The 19,917-nt window shown below is 43.0% G+C and overlaps 1 protein-coding gene across 6 annotated transcripts in view; it reads right to left on the bottom strand.

The window, feature by feature from the left end:
• RREB1 (ras responsive element binding protein 1) overlaps positions 1-19,917 on the bottom strand; it is a 124,919-nt gene that overhangs the window by 42,715 nt on the left and 62,287 nt on the right. For all 6 annotated transcript variants that reach the window (XR_011337160.1, XM_069853611.1, XM_069853608.1 and 3 more), the window contains 2 exons: positions 18,662-18,751; positions 17,147-17,310 (listed from right to left, as the gene is read on the bottom strand). Coding sequence is in view for 5 of the 6 variants with exons in the window: in XM_069853611.1 (XP_069709712.1) it covers positions 17,147-17,310; positions 18,662-18,751 (254 nt within the window). In the remaining variant the exon portion in view is untranslated. The remainder of the gene's footprint in view (positions 1-17,146; positions 17,311-18,661; positions 18,752-19,917) is intronic.

Here is a 19,917-nt window from a genome sequence, read left to right as displayed (position 1 = left end):
GCTTTCAATGTCTGGCAAGGCTGGAGCTCCTTGGAGGGACAAGTCTTCACAAGGGAAAATGTGGCTTCCTCAGCCTCCCAGTAACCCTCACTGGTCACACAAGCAGCAGACGGGCACTGTCAGTCACTGTGAGCAGTGGTACCTGTCAGTCACACTGTGGGAGGTTCAAGGAGAAGAGAGCATCTGTGTGCAGATGTGCCCTGCAGGTTGGGCACAGCATCATAAAATGTTGCTGAATTTGTCTGACCTCTTTCCCTGACAATCGCTCCACTGGGAGCAGAGGAAAGGTTGAAGCTCTGAGGTTCTGGCTCTCCCTAGATTCAACAGGATCCAGGAAGAAGTTGGAGCACTAACACAGCCTTCGCAGTACAGTGCCCTCCCCTGTCTCCGTCCTCTGGCAGCCCAGTCACCATAGGCACAGAAGGTAACTCATTTATCTGCATGAATTTAGTTCTATTTGGTCTCACAAAATCTGCAGTGAAAGTATCTGCAGGTATTGTACCCCTCATTGTCTTTATTTTTTTCCCCTCTTATGGCACTGATCTAATTTCTCATGTTAGCTAAGTCAATCCCAGAGCTTCCTATGGGTGATGGATCATCAGTGTGAGGAGCAGTTTCTTGTATTCATGCAAGAATAAGGGAAAATAAACCAGTTATTTGTTCAACGGGTTTCTGTCCACAATGGTTGAACACTGAAAGCATCTGGGAACAACAAAACGTAGTATTCAATTCCACAGGCAAAGCAAAACCTGGGAGGTGTTGTTTTTTTTTCCCCTATTCTTTTTGGCAAAGACTTCTTTCCAGTTTTGATGAGCTTTTGAAAGTGAGATAAGAGGCTTTTGCATGTGCCTGTCCCTGCGACCCTGGACACACACACACACATATACACACACACACACAGTCTGCATGTTTAGCCTTCTGGCATCCTGGCTGATGCATATTACTTGGCCAGTTACTTTTCAGTGAGCAAAAGCAGTCAAGGTACATCATGCTTCCCAGAAAACAAAAAACCAAAAAAACCTGCTACGCATTAACCTCCCACTTTCTCTTAAAGCTCCTTTTTGCCAGTAAGAAGTACACAAAACCCCTGTTTAGCAGCTACCCATGCAAAACAAGCTTCCTCAGCATTGAGTTCTTTCCTCCTGCCGTCTGTCCGACTATTGAACTCCGCTTGTTGCAAGGGAGCTGCTCCTACTTGAGAGGAGTGCAATGGCACATCCGTAACATACCAGGAAGAGAAACTGTTGAGATATCCGGGTTAGTGCCAGTCCAGCCTGGAGCCTCTGCCTGGCATGATCTAACACATGCGAACATAAGGTTTCCTGCAAGTCCTGAAAGCAGTCCAGTTGTGTCCGCAATACAACGTATGCCAGTAAGGCAGGGCTTCCTAGCGTGGCAGTAGCACCACAGTGACGGGGCTTTGCTGTGTCTGGTATCAGTCACTGGCTGCCCCCAGCCTGCAGTTCTTCCTGCAACTTGCATGCTTTTGCCATGCCCTAAAAGCAAAAGCAGAATCCGTACCCACAGCAAGGAATGTGGTAATCCCTTCATGTTTTAGTTTTGCATATTTGAAAGGAAGCAGCCCAAGCTATTGAGCTATAAACAGGAAGACACCCTGACTGCACCTTTGACTCTTACTGTGCAGGTCAAATATTACAGCCACTGTGATAGCTCTTTGCATGTGATCATTAAGGCAAAAAGAAAAACCCCAACCAAAGCAGCAGGTTCCAGAGTTCTCAGAGAGTCGCAACCTGTCCACATTACAGCCAGCAGGTTTGTTCCTTTGGCAGGTTAAGCAAGTTTCACTACATGAAGCCAAGGGTGGAGAGGAAAAAGATTACTAGAGCTACAGCCCAAGATAAGCAGGAAGATAAAGCTGAGCAGTACAAAGGATAGACACAATCTTCATCTCTCTCTTTTACTTTGCAACACGGATGTCATTCTGCCTTGAGAAAACATTTATCACCCAACTTGGGTTGAACTGCAGCAGATGCCAAGTCACATCCACATCCACAACCTTTCTTTTAAAGTTAAACACTCCCTTCACCAAGGCTCCTCTCACTTAAAAAGTTTCCTAACTATAATTAGGGGAGAGGGGAAAGTATTTGTGTTGCCTTATCCTCCTTAAAAAGAGTTTGCCTTGATTAGATCTTACATGTAACACTGAAAATGCTTGACCTCACCATTCAGCCTGCCAAGATACAAGGAGAAGAACAAAACTATGCTTAGAAGTTATTTTCCCATTGTGACTATAACAACGTATTTTGGCCTAACAACACTGGCATACTTTGAATATGAAAGCCAGGCTCATAAGTCAGCCCGGCTTTCAGCATCTTACAATGATAAAAGAAAATGATATGACATTCCTCAGCTCCAAAAAATAAAGATAAACACTCAACACTTTAAGTGAGAATGTACCGCAAAGAAAGAAGGGCAAAATCAGGACATGCACAGAAATGCTCACATTCTGCCACAGACACAGGTTACAGTAACACATGCCAGCAGCTCTGAAGTGACCAGTACCGCAGCTCAGAAGAGAGCCAGAGCCACAGTGAATGAAACTTGGCTTTTTTTTCTAATTTGAATTAATGAATTGTGGCTCTGAGCCATGCTACAGAGCAACCCAAGAACAGCAGACAGGCTCGGGAAGGTACAGAGCCCTGAAACCTCCACTTCATATGGTGGTGGTTAGTCTTCCCAGCATGCATACAAGTACACATACTCTTGGACATTACTGAGGGTGGAATGCTAAAATGCAACCATGATAAACAGGATGAAAGGAAGGAGATAAAAAATTGAGCTTAATACTACAGAGGACTCTGTTGCACTAAGTGCTTGCTAGCCTTGATTACCTCCCCGAGAAAGTGACGGAACTGTATTTAAAATGAGACCAGACAGAGAGCCAGTTGCAAAGAACAATCCTGAAATGGAAAGAGGAAATTAAATATTTTCCAAACAAGGTCTGATCCACCTCTGAACTAAACACTTAACGTTTAAGAACTGCTATGCAAAAAACGCAGATAACTTGCTACATGCTATGCTTTTTGCAGCACAGCCGTACGTGAAAAAGCTCTTCTCAGAATTTCTTCTCTCCTCCTCGTGCAAGGAATTTTGCAGGTGAGCCAAGAGGATCCAACTGTGCTACAACTGTGTGCCAGTCAGTCCTCTCAACAAAATCACATTTTTCAAGTGCCTGACTGCCTTTCATTCCATCCTCCCCCTGAGAATCACCTTCCGCTTCCCCTCTTCTGCCACAGATTTCCTCTCCCCTCTAATGGTCACGTGAACAGGATGACTAAGATGATACTGCACAAGAATTCCCCCAGCTACTTTCTTTTGTTTTCTTTTATAAAACAGTTGGGCAGAAAAAGTTTTCAGTCACACGCTGCAATGCAGAGAGTGGTTTCAGAAGGGTGACTATTCCACCAGAACAGTCGCAAGTGAATATTTTGCTACTTTACATTGAAGAAGAGACTTTTGTAATAATAAACAAATGCAGAACTCAAGTGCCTTACTCCTTTTTCTCCCCGAGGATGGTTTTGGACCAGTGCCTAAAGGAGGTGACTCACAGGAGGGAGGAGGGGGGGAAAGCATGTACTGAAGTGACATGCAGCTCCTGCTGGTCACATCCCAGTCTTTACCGCACCTCGAAAAAGGGTTGCTGTATTTTCTTAATGCCAAGGGGATTTGCATGTTGATCTTATAAGCTTTCTGGAGGTCTTGAAACAGGGCAGCCTACAGCTTCAATGCCAAAACCAGAACGTGGGCAGGTTTTGACTGGCTGGCTCAAGGCTAGAACGAGGAGTCAAACCGTCCTGAAAGAGCCAACTGCAAGACGCAGCTGCTCCCAGCTGAGTCCCACTGAATTATGAACAAAACCAGGAGCTCCTGCTTTGCATGCAGATAACCCAATCAGCGCCACTTTGGCTCTTGGAGAGGAAGCATCCCTCACAGCATGCGTGGGAATCCTTCACAGCATGCGTGGGAATCCCTCACCTGTAACTCTGGGGAGAAAAACCACTCTGGATTTGCACAGCTTCTGCTGTGCTCCACATCCCTAAGAGAAAGGGCCTGCCTGGCTCAGAGACCTGGGCAAAAAGTGTGGAACAAAAGCATGTATCTGCAGCCTCTGAATAGGCACCAGGGTTAAGCCTTTCCCTTACAACTACAGCAGCACAAGCACTGCTGGCTTTCAGTCAAGAAAGGTTTATGCCAGGTAGGTCTGATTAGAAGGAGCAGCATGTCCACAGGGGGAGCAGCAAGGAATTTCACTGAGGCCTGGTTGGGAAAGTCCCAGAATCTAAATCAAAATTAATTCTTGAGCACAGGACCCAGTGCATGTATGAACACCCTCCTCCTCCCTCACATCTCCATGCCTGTGGAAATGAAGTGGGAAGGCCAATGAATCCGGGCATTATCAGTCCAGAGAGATCATCTGGCAGTATCAAGTTCAGATTCTGGCTTCATATCCCACATATTATTTATAAGTTTCTCCACTTTACCACTAGATGTACCCTATACTCTGCTGTACTGCACGTGGCCATTCCTCACGTCCCTCATGATTTCAGAGCAGTTCAGTATCAAAATCAAGAGGATGATCCTTACACATCTGATACATATCAAAAGACAAGGGAACCAAACATCCAATCACTCAGAGACTAAGAATAAAACTCACTGTTTTATATCCTTCATGTTATTTAAAATATACCTTTTTTTTTTTTTACCTCCAACATGAAGAATTTCTGAAGTTCATCAAGCTGGTCTATGAAGGACTGAGCTGGTTAGATGTTTTAAGCACAATTTAAAGGATTCAATTGCTTTAGCTCTTCTGCTGTTTTCTTCCCTGAGATCTTTCCATTACCTTGCTACCTTAAAATAACAGTAAATAATCTCTAAAGAATTAAAAAAACCCCAATTTTCAATTATCTACAATAAAAAAAACCATGTCTATCATTCAGAACAAGATCAAACATCTCTGGGGGTTTGGGGTTTTTTTGTTTGGGTTTTTTTTTAATAATAAAAAAAAAAGCCTGCATTGCTTAACCCTCAACTTTGTGCCATTGTGTCCGAATCAGCAAGAGTGGATGTATCCAAGACAGGTTGAAATTTGGAGCATGACATTCTTCTAGCCCCACGGAATGAAAAAAGGCTCACAGAGTAAGAGAAAACAGCCTTCAAAATTACACTGATAACTTTTCTTGTGAGACATTTCTAGGTCACATCATAGTCACTAGTTTTTGTCTCACCTTGCTTAACAAATGTTACTTCAGCCCAAATTGTCTAGAAATGCAGGAAAACACAGGGAACTTCTCTTTGAAGCTTCTGCCATTTGACATGCATGGGAACTAAATCCTAACCAAACAGAAAGTGAAGTAGCGGCATCTTTAGAAGCGATCACTTAATATACTACTGCTAGCCCTCTCCTTATGTCTCGTGAATATGACTGGAACTTGAAAGTGTAGTAACATTATACCACCGGGTTAAAGAGTTTAGTCAGATGCTTGTTTGTTAAAACATGTAGAGAATCCGTATCGACAATGTATTTCCAGTGCTAATTACCAACACTGCCCACTTAAGAAAGCAATCCACTCAGTCCTTGCCAGCTGTAATCACAGGAGCCTGTAAGATGCAGGTAACTTTGCAAATCAGACACTGATCTGTACTTGGACCAGTTTGTGTTTGTCTTGTCTTCTTGGCTTGTTTGCTATTTGTATCCTCAAAAAAACCAAAAAGTGATCCCGAAAGCCCTCAGACACGCATGTAGACTTCACAGCAAGTCAAGAGACATTTGAATACCAAAACCCAGCCATTTGGGCAACACCCACTTACAACTGTGGAGCAATCTCTAAATAAATTTCAAGTACCACCAACTTCTCTATTGGTAACCAGTGTTGAACACATAGGATAAATAAAATGAAGCTTGACAGCAAGAAATCTCCACAGCTATGCTAGTAACAAAGCCCTTGCAATGCACGCAATGAAAGAGCAGGGTGGGGCAAACGGGTCCCAGGAAAGATCAGATTGGGAAGCACTGACTCATTTTAGCCACATGTCTGCAACTAGGCGCAGCAGATCCCCCCAGCTAACACTCCCCATGGCACCCAAAGTGCTGCAGCCTTGTAGGTGCTCAGCATCTTCACAGAGGCCCTAGCCTTTATTAGCTCTGCCAATAGGGTAACCATGGCCCTGGTAAGCCTCCCTGCAAAGCAGTGTGCAGCAGCATATGGGTGTAGCAGCCCCCTTGGTGTCCCTCTGAGAACTGTTGCCACTCAAGGTGCTGCACAGATGTGTTGTAAGCAACCCCCCAAGCCCAGTGCAGCCTGCCATGCTGCTTATCTTCATGCACAATGAGGTCCTCCCAGCAAAGCCAAAATAATCCTAGAGCGGGGCCAGCAGACAGCATCATTAGGATGACATGAGCATTGTTATTTAGATCCATCAGGACTAGCTGGTTGCGCTAAGGCTGCTGAAGCCACCTGTGATTACATTCAAGTGACAGATTAGAAATCCCTTTTCACTGCTACCAGGACAGCCTGCGAAGTTAGCAGTGCCACACGGCTGCCGGTTTGTAATACCTAAGGACATACGATACACACATATGCACACAGAGCATTTTGTATTTTTATCCTAGAGTAAAATTTTGCTTCGCTGTGAATAAAGGCAAGTTGTAAGCATGAGTGAAAGGAAGGATACTGATGTACAAATCCAAAGCGGGGGGGGGGGGGGGCAGGGGGTACCCTTTCTGAATAATTATACTGTATTCACATTTAAGCAACTACTTGCTCTGCAGAATCAGCAAGTTCAAACAGGCTGAGATTGATACAACTACATTCCCAGCTTGGCTCACAGTTACTCCTGTTTGTTCCCTACCAGCAGCACTGTCAGAACACCTCAAAGGGAAAAAAGGGAGACACATATTTGCCTGATGATGCTGTGACGGGGAAGTGATTCAAACCATGCCTCCAAAGCAAAGCTTCCCAACGAACAGCAAAAGAAAGCATTCACTTGCAGTTCACATCAATCCTTGCAATAAGGTGGGGCGAAAGAGGAGGAGAAGCCAGTGGGAGCTTCCCAGTATCACTTCACCAAACTGCCTTCCCACAGTCTGCATTAAATTCTGAGCAAACCTAAATTAACAATGCCAAATACTGCAAGGAGACTTACAAGCCTTAAGGAACTCTTTCATAGGGACAGTATTAAACAAGATCCTTCTGAGGCACCTGTACTCCCTTAAGCTTGGAGACAAAAGTTTATTAACAACAACAAAAATAAGCAGGTATAAGGTTTTTAAAAGTGTACCAAAAACCTGGGCTGGGACATTCTCAACTGCAGTTTTCTTTCATCTTTTCGGAAATTTGCGGTTTTCAGTCATGCCCTCTAGTTACCATAGTATATGGTAATGGTATAAATGGTACCATGGTACCTTAGTCAATGACTTCATTGCTGATTTTTCAGGAAACTTCATGTTTAAATAAAACAAGTGTTATTACATTGTAAGGACAATTAAAGTAGTCTCACATTTTAGCATCAGGAAAGGAAGCAGAGAGAGAGGAAAAAATAGAGAAAGGATGTCAGAAGGGAGAGAAGTTTTATCCTTAAGAATAAACATGGTTGAACAAGTCTCAGGTATGTTCTACCTCCTCTCGAAAACTGCACCCCTTTACCAACCAAGTAAACATAAACCCCAGCTATTTCCCAGAACCAGGCAAAACCCTCATGCAGCTGCTTCTCTCTTATGCTCCACTGTTGAGCAATCCTGATGGCACAGAGCACAGAACAACTTGCTGCGTCACACAGCTCAAGGAGGAAAAAATAGATGGCCACAGCAATGCTGGGGACGCTGAGCAGATGGAGCTGAATACCTCCTCCTGGCACACACACAGGCACAAGCATGCAAGCAAGCAAGCTGCACTAGATAAGAAACACATCTTTGTTAAAGCAGGGCCTCCGCATCACCCTGATATCAGCAGTCATCAAGTAACTTGAGGGGCAAGGAAGTTAAGGGGTTATCACTGCATACACACAAGTTGTGCAAACTTTTCCCAGTGATGAGGATGGCATCCTAGCAAAAGAGGCTCAGCCCATTTCCTCTCCTGTTCCTGAACATGTGGTCCTCCTTCCTCATCGGTGGTGACCTCACAGCATTCCCCTGCTGAGCAAAGAAGCACTAGGAAAAAGTTCCAGGTCTTGTTACACGTCTGTTTTATCAACTATAGTAGCTGGAAAGAGGAGTTCCCCACATGCCTTGTGCCACTTTACAGGAGTTTGGAAACTTTTGCCCTCAAGTGAAATTGATTTTGCTGCAGTGCATTAGCAATATGGATTGCCTTCCTCTCTTCACCTTAGTTTGAGACTGGCAAGAAAGATGCTACATTGAGGTGGCTCAGTGTCAAAAATGAGCCACACAGAAGTTGTCCACCTCTTCTGTTTTGAGACATTTTTCCACATGAAGGACAGGAGAGCTGAATGAGGACTTACCAAAAGATCTCTGAATGTTTAGAAAACTTCAGCTAAGAGGGCAGCCTAAAGAACTCGATGTATCTTTAGATGCCCTCAAGAAACAGAAAGCAGTACTTGCATATTGTGTGCTATTTACCAGTTGTACAATGGCACTACTACTTTACAGACAGTGCCGTTGCCTAAGCTGCATGCATCATGCAGGTGAGCATCATGGCTCAAAAACCCAAGTGAAAGGCCCTGGCTAAGCCCAAACACCATGTTTCCCATCACCATTTTTTTGTACTGCTAGAGAAGTTTCCCCAAATGCTGACAATGTGCTGTTAATCAAGAGCCAATTTTTAAAAGAGGGGAGGAAAGAAAGAGTGAAAAACCTGCTGACCCTGACAGGGGGTATGTTCTGCAGTTTGCGGGTTCCAGCATGCTGAACTAGAACAGGTTGAGCAGGTTAGATACTTGGGGGAGAAAAGGTAAAGCTGGAAGACATACTTTAAAGGTGGAACGACAGCAACCACAAATGCAGTTTGAGATAGACTTTTCCTCATTCTTATGAGTACTTGGACCGGGAGACTTTTCAGACAACAAGAGGAACACACATTCATTAGAGAAGTGATGCAAGTACTTGTGACATGTATGCACAACAGGCTGAGCAAAGATTACCTTAACATACAAAATTTCCCAGCAAACTTTCTCACTGCCAGCATTTTCTACATAGACTCACCCAACTGAAACAGAAGCTAGAAGACAAACCACCAACCGAAATGCCAACAAAACAACATGTTACTTGTTAACCTTGAGAGCTAACATCTCTGCAAGAATCACCTTAATGTCAGGCTTACAGCAAAGGACTAAAAGCACCTCAACTCCCTGCAAAGATCACCTGGATTTTGTAGTGCTCGCTAAGTTAAGGATTGTATTTATTTTGCAGCTCTGCAAGGTGAGAAGGGGAAGTAACATCCCTGAGAATACTAAACCTTCAGAGAAGGTGACATTCCTGAAAGGGTACTTATGCAGAAAGATCAAGGTCTCATGCTGCCATGTGCTCTGCGACTACAGTCTAATCTGTCAAGTGGCTTGTGCTCATTTGAACTGTGACATGGGTAACAAAGCAGCACTAAGCTATGCTCAATATGCTCTGTCATACAGAGATTTATGGTATTGCCCATGAGGAGGGAGGCATTACCCTGCTACATCAGACCACCTTCTCCTCGGCCCGAGTTGCACCAGCAACCTGAACTTATTCAGAGCAGGGTATCTCTTTTTTTTGCCAGCAGAAAACCAAAACATAAAAATCCACAACCTTATGAAGCACAAGGTCAGACTTAGCTATTACTTAAAGACAACACAGACAAAATCTAGGCCTGAAAAGCACACTGAAGTCTTTCTTATGTTTAGGTGCTGAAGAGCTCTGAAGATGCAAGTATAAGGTTCCTCATTGTGTGCGCTTCAGTTCTCAAGAACAATGGAGCTAATTAAGGTCAGCATATAAATCTTAACTCTGCACTTCCTTGCTTTGCTTGATTCTAATCAGATCTCTGCATTCGTGTTTTTGTGTTAACTTCCTTTGCTGTTCTTTAATGATAACTGAAAGGGGATACCGTCCAAGGCTACAAGCAGCATGTAACACATCCAAAATCATGGCATCTCCTTTCAGCTCTTACAGCTCACAGAGGTACTGTGGCACAAGAGCTCCTTCAGAGTCTCTTACTGCTGAAGATATCCATAGGCAGAGTTTAGAGGACTCTATTTATGCATCACGTGAATTAAATAAAAGTTTATCTAAAGTCTTTACAAAAATGACCTATCTACTCAGCAACAGTGAGACAGGCAGAAGTTTCTGCCTGGGACCATTACAAAACACTTCAGTTTCCTAATTCTCATCACAGACACAGAGAAACAGGCTATTACTGCTATACTGTTGTTGAAAGAAAACCCAATGTTTTCTTTCTTTCCTTCTTCCTTTCTTTCTCTCTTAGTCTTCTTCAAAACATGGGGATCCTAGCAGAAGACCAGTTGTCTACTCTGGATATATCTGCTGACAGAAAGACAAGAAACATCCCCTTCTCTACACGTGTTTCTCCATCCTACAAAACATACCAGTGAAAATGTAAGAAACCTTTTTTATTGCAAAAAAAAATAAAACAAGTATGACATCTCACTTGTTTCCTATAACTACAGTTATCTATTACTGGAAGCAGAAATTAGTCCTTTGTGTTCATTATCCCTGCTCAAGAATTAGGGCACTCGCATTTGCTGAAGCTTATCTTTCACTAGCATGCGGACATTGGCTAAATCATCTCCCACGTATAAGGAACGGATTTGAAAGCATATAAAACATCCTGCTTCTTTATTGTAGTTACTGCCTATCAGTAACTATAATGATATAAAAACTCCTTAGGAGACGTCCAAAGAAACAATTCTATCGTGCAAGACAATAAGAGAATGCCTTTTCACACATGCGAATTGTCAGTCATTTTCAGCATAGCGAGTTCCTTGGCTATTTGTTTTTAGCTTCAAGATCTTGTATGTTCAGTTTTTCAAAGCTACCCAGTGTTTAACACCAAATTTCCACTTGGCCATCTCTGCAAACCACCAGAAACCAAACCCTATTGTAACAACACAGTTTGTCTCCTCTCCTGGAAAAAAAAACGCTTATTACATTCGGTATGCTCTGCCTCCAAAACTCCCATCTTAAGCAAATGCCAGACTGAACATGCTAGACTGCAGAGATCCTATTTGTACTTGGAGGCTGGGCATTGTTACTGCACTGCACCCTACAAAGCACACACAACGTACGGGAAGCGGGCCAATGCCATAAATAACACAGGAGCAATTTACAGGTGGAATGCAGGGAGAGGATGGATTCAGCCAGATCTTGACGACACTCTGCCTATCAGATATTTGCAAAGTCACAGGCAGCGTGTACGCATGCCTGCCCAGGAAACAGAGATCCATGTTAAAGACAGCGGGGAAATCATTAAAGCATACGCATCTCAACCCCTGTGCCTTTATCAGGATCCAACACTCACCTTCCAACTAGTACGTTAATAATCTTCACCAAGCACACGCTCTTCATTTGCCAGTGAAGATGGCTGGCTAAAACATCAGAATTCACAGACTACTCTTCAGCAAGTGCGTTTTCTGTCTTTCTCGAAACGCTCGATTCAGCACCATACACACACACACACACACACAGTGTTGTTTAATAAAGACTTAATTTGAACACAGAACAGTACCATGCCCCGATAACAAAACCAGCTGTTCGCCTCTCTGCAGCCCATTAAAAAGAGAAGTTTGGGAAAATTATCCAGCACTGAAAGTAAGACTGAGAATGAAAGTGCCTTCTTAATTAAAAGAAGAAATACCTTCTTTGATAGGACCCTTTGTAAGCATGCTTCAAAGCATAGCTTCTGTGATCCAGATCTTCCAATCTGAGTTTCAAAGACTTCTGCATGTGGTTGTTGCATGTGGTGCTTCGCATGTGCCAAAAGACAAAAAAACCCCACAAACTTCGAGACCTGTTCTTGAGATGGTGCATAAACAGCCTACAAGTACTGAAGCAGGATGTAAATAAAAAGCCATTATTAAGAGTTTTGCTGGGTATGGAGCAGGAGTGGAAGGAGAAAATGAAGGTAGATAGATACCTGTGACGTTTTGGATTCATACAGAACACTTCAATTAGTCTGCATTACTGCACTTACACGGACAGCCTGGTGAGCGTCAGACATGGACACTGCAGCTTCATTTACCAAACTGGGGAAAGCTGTGGCCGAAATACATATATTACCCCTTTAGCCTTTTCAGAAGTGCCACAGAGCCTTTAATAGCTACCCAATGGAAGCTGGCAGGAAGGTCATTTCTCGCCTCGCTTCTGGCATTTATATCCTATTAACATTTTCAAGTTGCATGGAGAGCGTTTCTTCAGCAGGGAGGAAAATGTGCTTTTAAAGCAATATGCACAGACCATCCTCGTTCACAGAAATTGAAAAGAAGCAGTGGGCAAAGTCTCTTACCCGCAAAGGGAACCTTTTTGGAGCAAGTGGAGGCATTGCCCTTCCTCCTGAAGCCAGATGCATATTCTACTGGAATCCAACACAATAAGTGAAGCAAAGTATTTTCTCTACCACAAGGTCCCTTGCTAAAGCTTACAAACCACCACCACTAAAACCCACAGCAGCAGCCTAACTCATCTGTGCGCACTTTGGGGAGATGCAGCAGTGGAGATGGGATAAGAGGCTTTCAACCTCCAATTTAGTGGCAGAGCCTAGACCCAAAACAGCTCCTCAAAGTTGGCAATACTCATAGATATAGTTTCTAGGGAGATACTGTGACAGTACAGATAAAAAAACCTTTAGAAATTGCAATCTATTGATTGGAGACACTACTTTGGAAATCCTCAGCTCTTTCATAGATACAGAAAACTCTCTTCTAGATCACACCTCTTCCTTCCATGTAGTTTATGGTCCTGTTGGAGGTCTGAGAATATTCAACTTTAATTTACCGTGACCAAGAGAAAGCCATTGTGTCTGCATCTCGAGTATTAAAGTGTGAGGATTAGTATATCCTAAACTGTAGATTTTTTCTTATGTACTGACCATCACAGTGCTGTTCTAGTTACAGGAATACTGAACTCAAAATTACTATGATCTAACTCCTCCCTCTAATTCTGAAAAAGCCCCAAGAAAACAGCCCCCCAAATCCCAGGCCAGCTCCTGATGCTAGGCGGCTTGCTGTTTCCAAGAAGACTTGCTCTTTCAAGTACTGGTCAATAAGAAATTTCTTTAAAAAAAACCCTCAGTGTCGTCTCCAGCTCCCTTCCCCCAGTGCAATTCCTGTTCCTGACACCAGAAACTGATGGATCTCCCAGTTATCAGATCGCAACAACCGTCCCCAAACAGGAGGAGCAGCACTGATACAGAGGCAGTCGGCTTGACAGCACGTTCAAAAGAATGATAAAACCAGCTTTTTGTGCTTCACATCAAGCACTCTCCAGAGACCTTTGCTCTCTCCAACAGAAATTGTTGAAACACAAGAGGCTCACGCCACTCCTGAGCGGTCTGACTGCTGTAAGTGAGCTTTCTGAGACACCCTGGGCTTGCAGTTCCCTGTTGAAAATCCTGGGCAAGAGTCACCCTGGTCAGAAAAGGAAGCAAGTTTTAACCTCTTCTTCTGAATGGAGCTGGTCAAGAGAACCTTCTCCCTCCACCCACGTCTGCTGTGCCCATTCAACTTGACTTGTTGATAAGGAGCCAAGAAGCAAAACGAAAAGAAACTGGACTTCATGCAAAGGCTATGACTCATTTACAAATGAAGTGTTGTATGTATTGTGGGACTCAGGAAGGGCAGCATCAGTTTAACAAGTAAAGAGTACATGCAACACTCCAACGCAACCAGACTTACCCAGAGAAGAGATGGGCAGAAAAGAGTGCTTCCCACTCCATAAAGCCTGGCTACAGCAAAAGAAGTTTTGCCCACATGCAATAGAACAGCAAATAAGAGCTCGGAGGTGGGTGGGGGAGTGGTGGTCATTTCTTCCCCTTCACTTAATAAATTGGGGAAGAAGAAAAATTGCTTTCTATGGAGAACACAGGCACTTGAAAGTGTAACAACACTGATATTTTCTGACCCCAAAAAGCAACCAAAATCCCTTCCCTCCTCTGCTTTAATGACCTGGCTGCTATGAGGTGGAAAAACAGATCAGAAATTTCATCCTCTGCCAGAACAGTAATCAAAACTTCTATGGCACAGTAGTTCCCTTGACAAAATTATTTTGTTGGACTTTTTCCCTTAACAGGTCTCTTAAAAGTCTGAATTGAAAAAATAGTATAATAAATACTAGAAAAAAAACCAGTTAAATAAGACACAGAACAAGGCAGAGCGGTAAAAAGAGAAGAAAGGATGGAGGTAATAGGCACCTATACACTGTTTCCCCCCATTCAGATACTGGTAGACCAAGCCCTCCCTCACCCCCCTCTTGTGCACTAAGCTTATTTGATGAAAATGCACTAATACTTGGGGAAGCGTCTACAGGAGTTTCACAAGCTATCTTAACTCTTAGAAGCACATTCACAACTTCCTGCTACACTTAAAACTTCTTCCAATCCCACATTCTGTGTAATGCTCCAGGGATACCACCACAATGGCTACCAGGGCCACACTAGAAATCTTATCCTTTGCTGCTTTGGGCACATAATTCTCCCTACTTTGATACCATACCACAAAACCAATAAATGAACTATGCACAAAAGCAGAGAAAGATGGGCTTGTATTATCATCTCACTGGAGCAAAAGAACAGACACAGCACCTCCACAAGCAAGGCCTGTGGGAAGCTGCACACACAGCAGGACTTAGCAAGCAGGTCTTTGCTCCAGGATCCTTCAAGCAGAAGTAGTTTTGAACGTCACGTGAGAGGCATTCAGCCATGGCACTGGCAGGACATTGGACTTGGTGCTACAGCTAAGTTTGAGATGCCTATGGAAGAATTTACTTCACACCATATTAGTCTAGAAATACCTGTTTTGTAAGGAGGTACCTGGTGGGCAAAATGAACATCTTCCCTGTGAATGTGTCATAGTACCAGATAACAAATTTCATTTCACTTTGCATCTATCCCCATATGCTTACTTGCACATTCATGCCTTCCAATTCAGCAACACTATTGTAGCCTGTTATAACAATAGTAAAAGATTATTCACTACAAAAAAATCAGTGGCACAGTCCTGGAAACCGCAACCCTTCTTTAGGAAAACTAGCCCTGCTTCAGTGTGCTCAGGATCTTGCTTGTCATAGGTCAGGGGTCACTTGTTGCAGTGCCACCAAGCTCAGTTACAGGTTTCTGCACCGGCCCACTGAGTTGCTGCAGTGCAGGCCTACACAAGAAGGAGTTTCACAGACCAGACGGAAAGAACTTTTAATTGAAGATTTTCCTCACACGAACTTAGGTACTTCTTAGTGCAGTCAGTAAATACAACACCCCATCCTGGCAACCTCCAGCAACATCTTGTTGAGAAAAATTTTAAACTAAACAATCTCCTCATTAGACGGTTCTGATCTGTATTTAACTTCTTTTGGGCAAGCCTCTGAGTCCGGCAATTCTGGCAAATTTGCTACTGAAGCACAGTAAAAGCTGCTATACAGGGAAATCTGCCTAAGCAAAGGTGAGTGCATCAATGACTGACAGGCCTGGAGTCAAGACGCAGGGGAAGCCTCCCTTTCCTGCTTCTGGGAGAGGACAAGGGAGATGCCTAGTGAGCAAAAAGCCAAACAAACCCCACAAGCAGTCCTTCAGCAAGCAGCCCAGGCTGAAGACCTGGACATAAGTGTTTGACCACCGCAGAATCCTAGCACTGGAATTCATCCTTGGATGCTGACAGTGGCATCAGCTGCCACTCAGCAGCTGCCCTGCCTTCCTCACGGCAGACAGAGTAATAATGACCCAGTCTGGCAAACATGTGGCTCACAACACCTCTGGTCAGATGAGTCAGACGTGTGATTTATTCAATGCCCAAGGCCAGAATCTCCTCTGAATATCTTCGTATTTTCCCCTTCTCATTTTACCTCTCTCTCCAACTCTCCTCAATTCTAATCAATTATAAGTTAAAGAAATACAGAATTACAGAACGCTATTCTCTTCTGTTTCTCCTCTGTTTTCTCTTAACTGTTTTAATCTGGACAACATGATACAGAGATGGTAAAGCAAGCCGCTTTTGCCTCCTTTGTCATTATGTTATCTTTCCTATTGGCACCAAAATCACCCCTTTCATTCCACCTATAGCATCTGCCTTGGAAAATGAACGGTAATGATCAAGGAAACAAAATCTCTCCCTTCTCACACAGAACCAGTCTGTAACTGTCACTTCACTCTTGTCATTTCAATTATAAGCCATAGTCCTGTCCTCTACCTGTCTTGCAGTTTCTTTGTAGGTTGGAAGGTCTTTGGTACAGGGACTAAAGCTATGTGGGAATTCACAGAGTATCAGCTCTGCATACTAATAAATGAATACTGAGTTGAGGATTGAGAGAGGGGAAGGAACATCCATGCCATTTAATATTTTGTTTCCCCAGTTGACAGCTGCACATATTACTACATACCTACAAAGGAAACTACATTAAATAAGTTTGGTAACTTGGGTTACAGAGAATTTTCTGGATCTATACTGCAGTAAGTTGTGTGTGGTACAAGCAAATACTGATTTACATATTTAAAACCAAGATCAATTATTTCAAAGAGTATCTTCATGACAGCATTCTGATACCTTACAAGATAAAGTATACCAACACGACAGACATTCCAGCACAACCACTTGCATCCACAACTCTGAAGCTACAAAACTAGAAGCTTTTATACAGCTTGGCTACATACTTTCGTCCACTGAGAAAAATCAACCCTATTCATCAAAAAAATACTACTAACAAAACTGAAAAAAGCAATACTTCTGGTTACCTGTAACAACTCTTCATAATATTTGAAGAGAGCTAAGGACCTTTCTCAATTCTGACTTCCTCACACAACTTAGGCATCCTAGTAGTTGTAATGTTTACGCCATGTCATGCTATTCTTGTAGATCACACAGTCCACATTTTCTGCCCAAATAAGTGTCTTGTCAGCTTGCAACTCCTTCCAAGAAAACAAAACAGCCCACTATCCTGCAATCCTTTCCAAACTCCTGGGTCATGATCAGCACTCACCTGTGCATGTTTCCATTGGTGGTGAAGGACTGTCCACATACTGAACATTTATAAGGCCTTTCACCTGAGTGCACCAGCATGTGGCGATCAAGGGAGCTCGCTGAGCTCAGAGACTTTCCACAGATGCTGCAGGAATGGTCTGTCCCTCCAGTGTCAGTGTTATGCTAGAGAAAGCAATGATTTTTTTCATTGAATGATCCTTCTGAAGTGCCAGTAAAATATTAGCAAGTAATATAAACATCCTAAAAGCAGCTTTAGAGAGCCACTCGGCACAATACATTATATTAAGTTGAGCCCTGTATATACACCTCTCCTCCCCAGCGCCCCCCCCCCATCAACTCCACTCCCACTCTTCATTTTTAACTCCTTAATGCACCAGCACAAGCAGCTGTTTCTTACAGCCTGCAATGCCTGCCACATGCAGTATTTCTGCTGGGTGTGCAGCAGAAGGGGATGGAACCAAACAAAGGTACCTTGAGATACTTAGAGATACTTAGAGCTGCGCAGTGGTTTGTGGCTGGGTGAGTGGTACAGGGAAAACCAGAAAAAAGATATAATTATGAACTTTGTAGCAAAAGAAAGACATTTAAAACCACGTACTCTTTAAATATATTAATTTCAAACTGATTGTGTAGTGAAAAAAAAGAAGTAAACTGCTTCTGAGTGCACATGCAGACTTCTATGACTGTAAGAATGCATTACAGGGCCAAAACACAGCCATTAGCTACTGTGCTATATGTACCACTCTTTCTTACTTGCATTCAGAGACTTGAAAATTTCTTCATGTACCAAAAAAAAATAAAACAAAACCAAACCAAACCCCAGAAGAGTAAGAAAAAAAAGTAAGTAACAGTTACAGTACAAGAGGGAAGACTGAAGTAGTAAGTATCTAGTGGACTCACAGTGGTGAACCACAACCTTAGCATCCAAAGCAGAACCTTCTTACATAGAAAAGGCCAAACCTCCTTATAAAGTATGAATATATTTCAAGAGGAGCAAGAAGAGCCCTGTAGCTGACAAAAAAAAAGTGCATAATCCATTTAAAAAGTTTATTTTTAATTCTGCCCTCCAAAATTGCTGTACTCTTCTACACTGAGAGGATTTAAAAATTGTGTCTTCCTGCTTCTGAATTTGCATGACCAGTAAAGGGATGTGTACTCAAACAGGATAAGAAAACAGGACCTCACGATGGAAGTGGTTTGCTCGATCCTTGGGATACCTTAAGCTATGCAAAACAGGACATACATCCTTGTTTCAGCCACTGGGGACAGGAGGAGTGTTGGGGAAGGAAGGGAGGAAAATTGCCCACCTCAGAGTTGGGTTTGTGGTTTGTTGTTTGGTTTTTTTTTAAAAGAAAATACAAGGGGAAGGCTAAAATAAAAGCAAAACAATTGAATAAAGTTACAATGAAGCATTTCTGGTTTGTAAGAGGAAGTGTTTTTCACCATTGTAAACACTCACTGGCAAACCAGGCACTCTTAAAAGAAAGAAATCAAGAGCCACTACTCTGCGTACCTGACGGATGTGCATAGTTAGCTGGTGCTGTGTAGTGCAAATCTTTTCACACAGAGGACAGGTATAGGAAGACCTCTCTTCTTTTATTTCCTGTGAACAAAACAAAACAATCAGAAGGAATATCAATATAAAAGAACTCAAAAGCTGTTAGTGCTGGGGACAGCAAAAATATAATCTATCATACATACAAAAGGCCACTGATAATAGAAAAAAACTTGCACGTATACATTTATCATCCCAATTGATTCCTCAGGGAAGTTTAAGAAACTTCTGAATTTATAAAGAGGGGCCATTTCAACTACCACAGAAGTACAGCAGCTGTTTTAACAGCACACGGAAACTCACCAGTAGCAGTTTAGGACAGGAAGCAAAGGCAATTATTGCAACCAGCTCAAACTGCCAGGAAGAATTTAGATGAGCAGAAAGTAATTACTGGAACACTGCCAGAATATGTGGGCAAACACTGCTAATCTTCCAAAAAGACCTTTAATAAGCACAAGTTGTCAGGACTTCGTTTCCCACTCCATCTTGATAGCAAGGCAGTAGCTTGGTGTGTTTTCTAGGGGGTGCACGTTCTGCTCTGTGGCTGACTCAGAAGGAAGAACGGCATTTACTGAATCACCAGCACCATTTCCCTTAGCATCCTGTGTTTCTCTTGGAAGCATCCCATTCAGGCACACTGGCCAGGCCCAACCCTTTTGAAACTTGCAAGATCTGATGAGATCATAGCAAGAAAGAGGTGACAACGCAGGAGCCTACGTGACTCAAAATGAACACATTATGAAGCCGGTTATTCTCCACCCAGGTGAGAACAGGAGTAACCATGGGCAAACCATGAGTACAAACAATGAAGCGGACAGGAGACACCTGATTTAAGTATGCCCTTAAGACACTGAGCAAAGCCACTAGTCTTTCAGCCAAAGATGAAATGGCACTCTTGCAGGAACCAAAGGCATTTGCCTGAACTGCCCACAAGGATGGCTACCGCATGACGTGAAGGGTATTTTTGTCATCTCACTAAGAAGCCCAGGCATGGCTTATGCACCAACGCCTATACATTAAAAGGAAGACAGCCTGGCACTGAAAATTAAACCTTAGTTTTCTGTAGAGCGATACAAATTTTCACCAGCTAGGCAGGTACACCACGCTATCTACACTTCTGATGACAACAGAGTATAAGACATCTCTGCATGACCAATGGGAAGTATAATATTTATGCCAAAAGGATATGTTCTATTTAATCTCTTTGCTGGCTT

The sequence above is a fragment of the Phaenicophaeus curvirostris genome, chromosome 3 (genome assembly GCF_032191515.1).
Source record: "Phaenicophaeus curvirostris isolate KB17595 chromosome 3, BPBGC_Pcur_1.0, whole genome shotgun sequence".
In the NCBI taxonomy this organism is placed as follows: Eukaryota; Metazoa; Chordata; class Aves; order Cuculiformes; family Cuculidae; genus Phaenicophaeus; species Phaenicophaeus curvirostris.
Note: the sequence above shows the minus strand (reverse complement) of the source record. Positions and strands in the feature narration are given on the sequence as shown.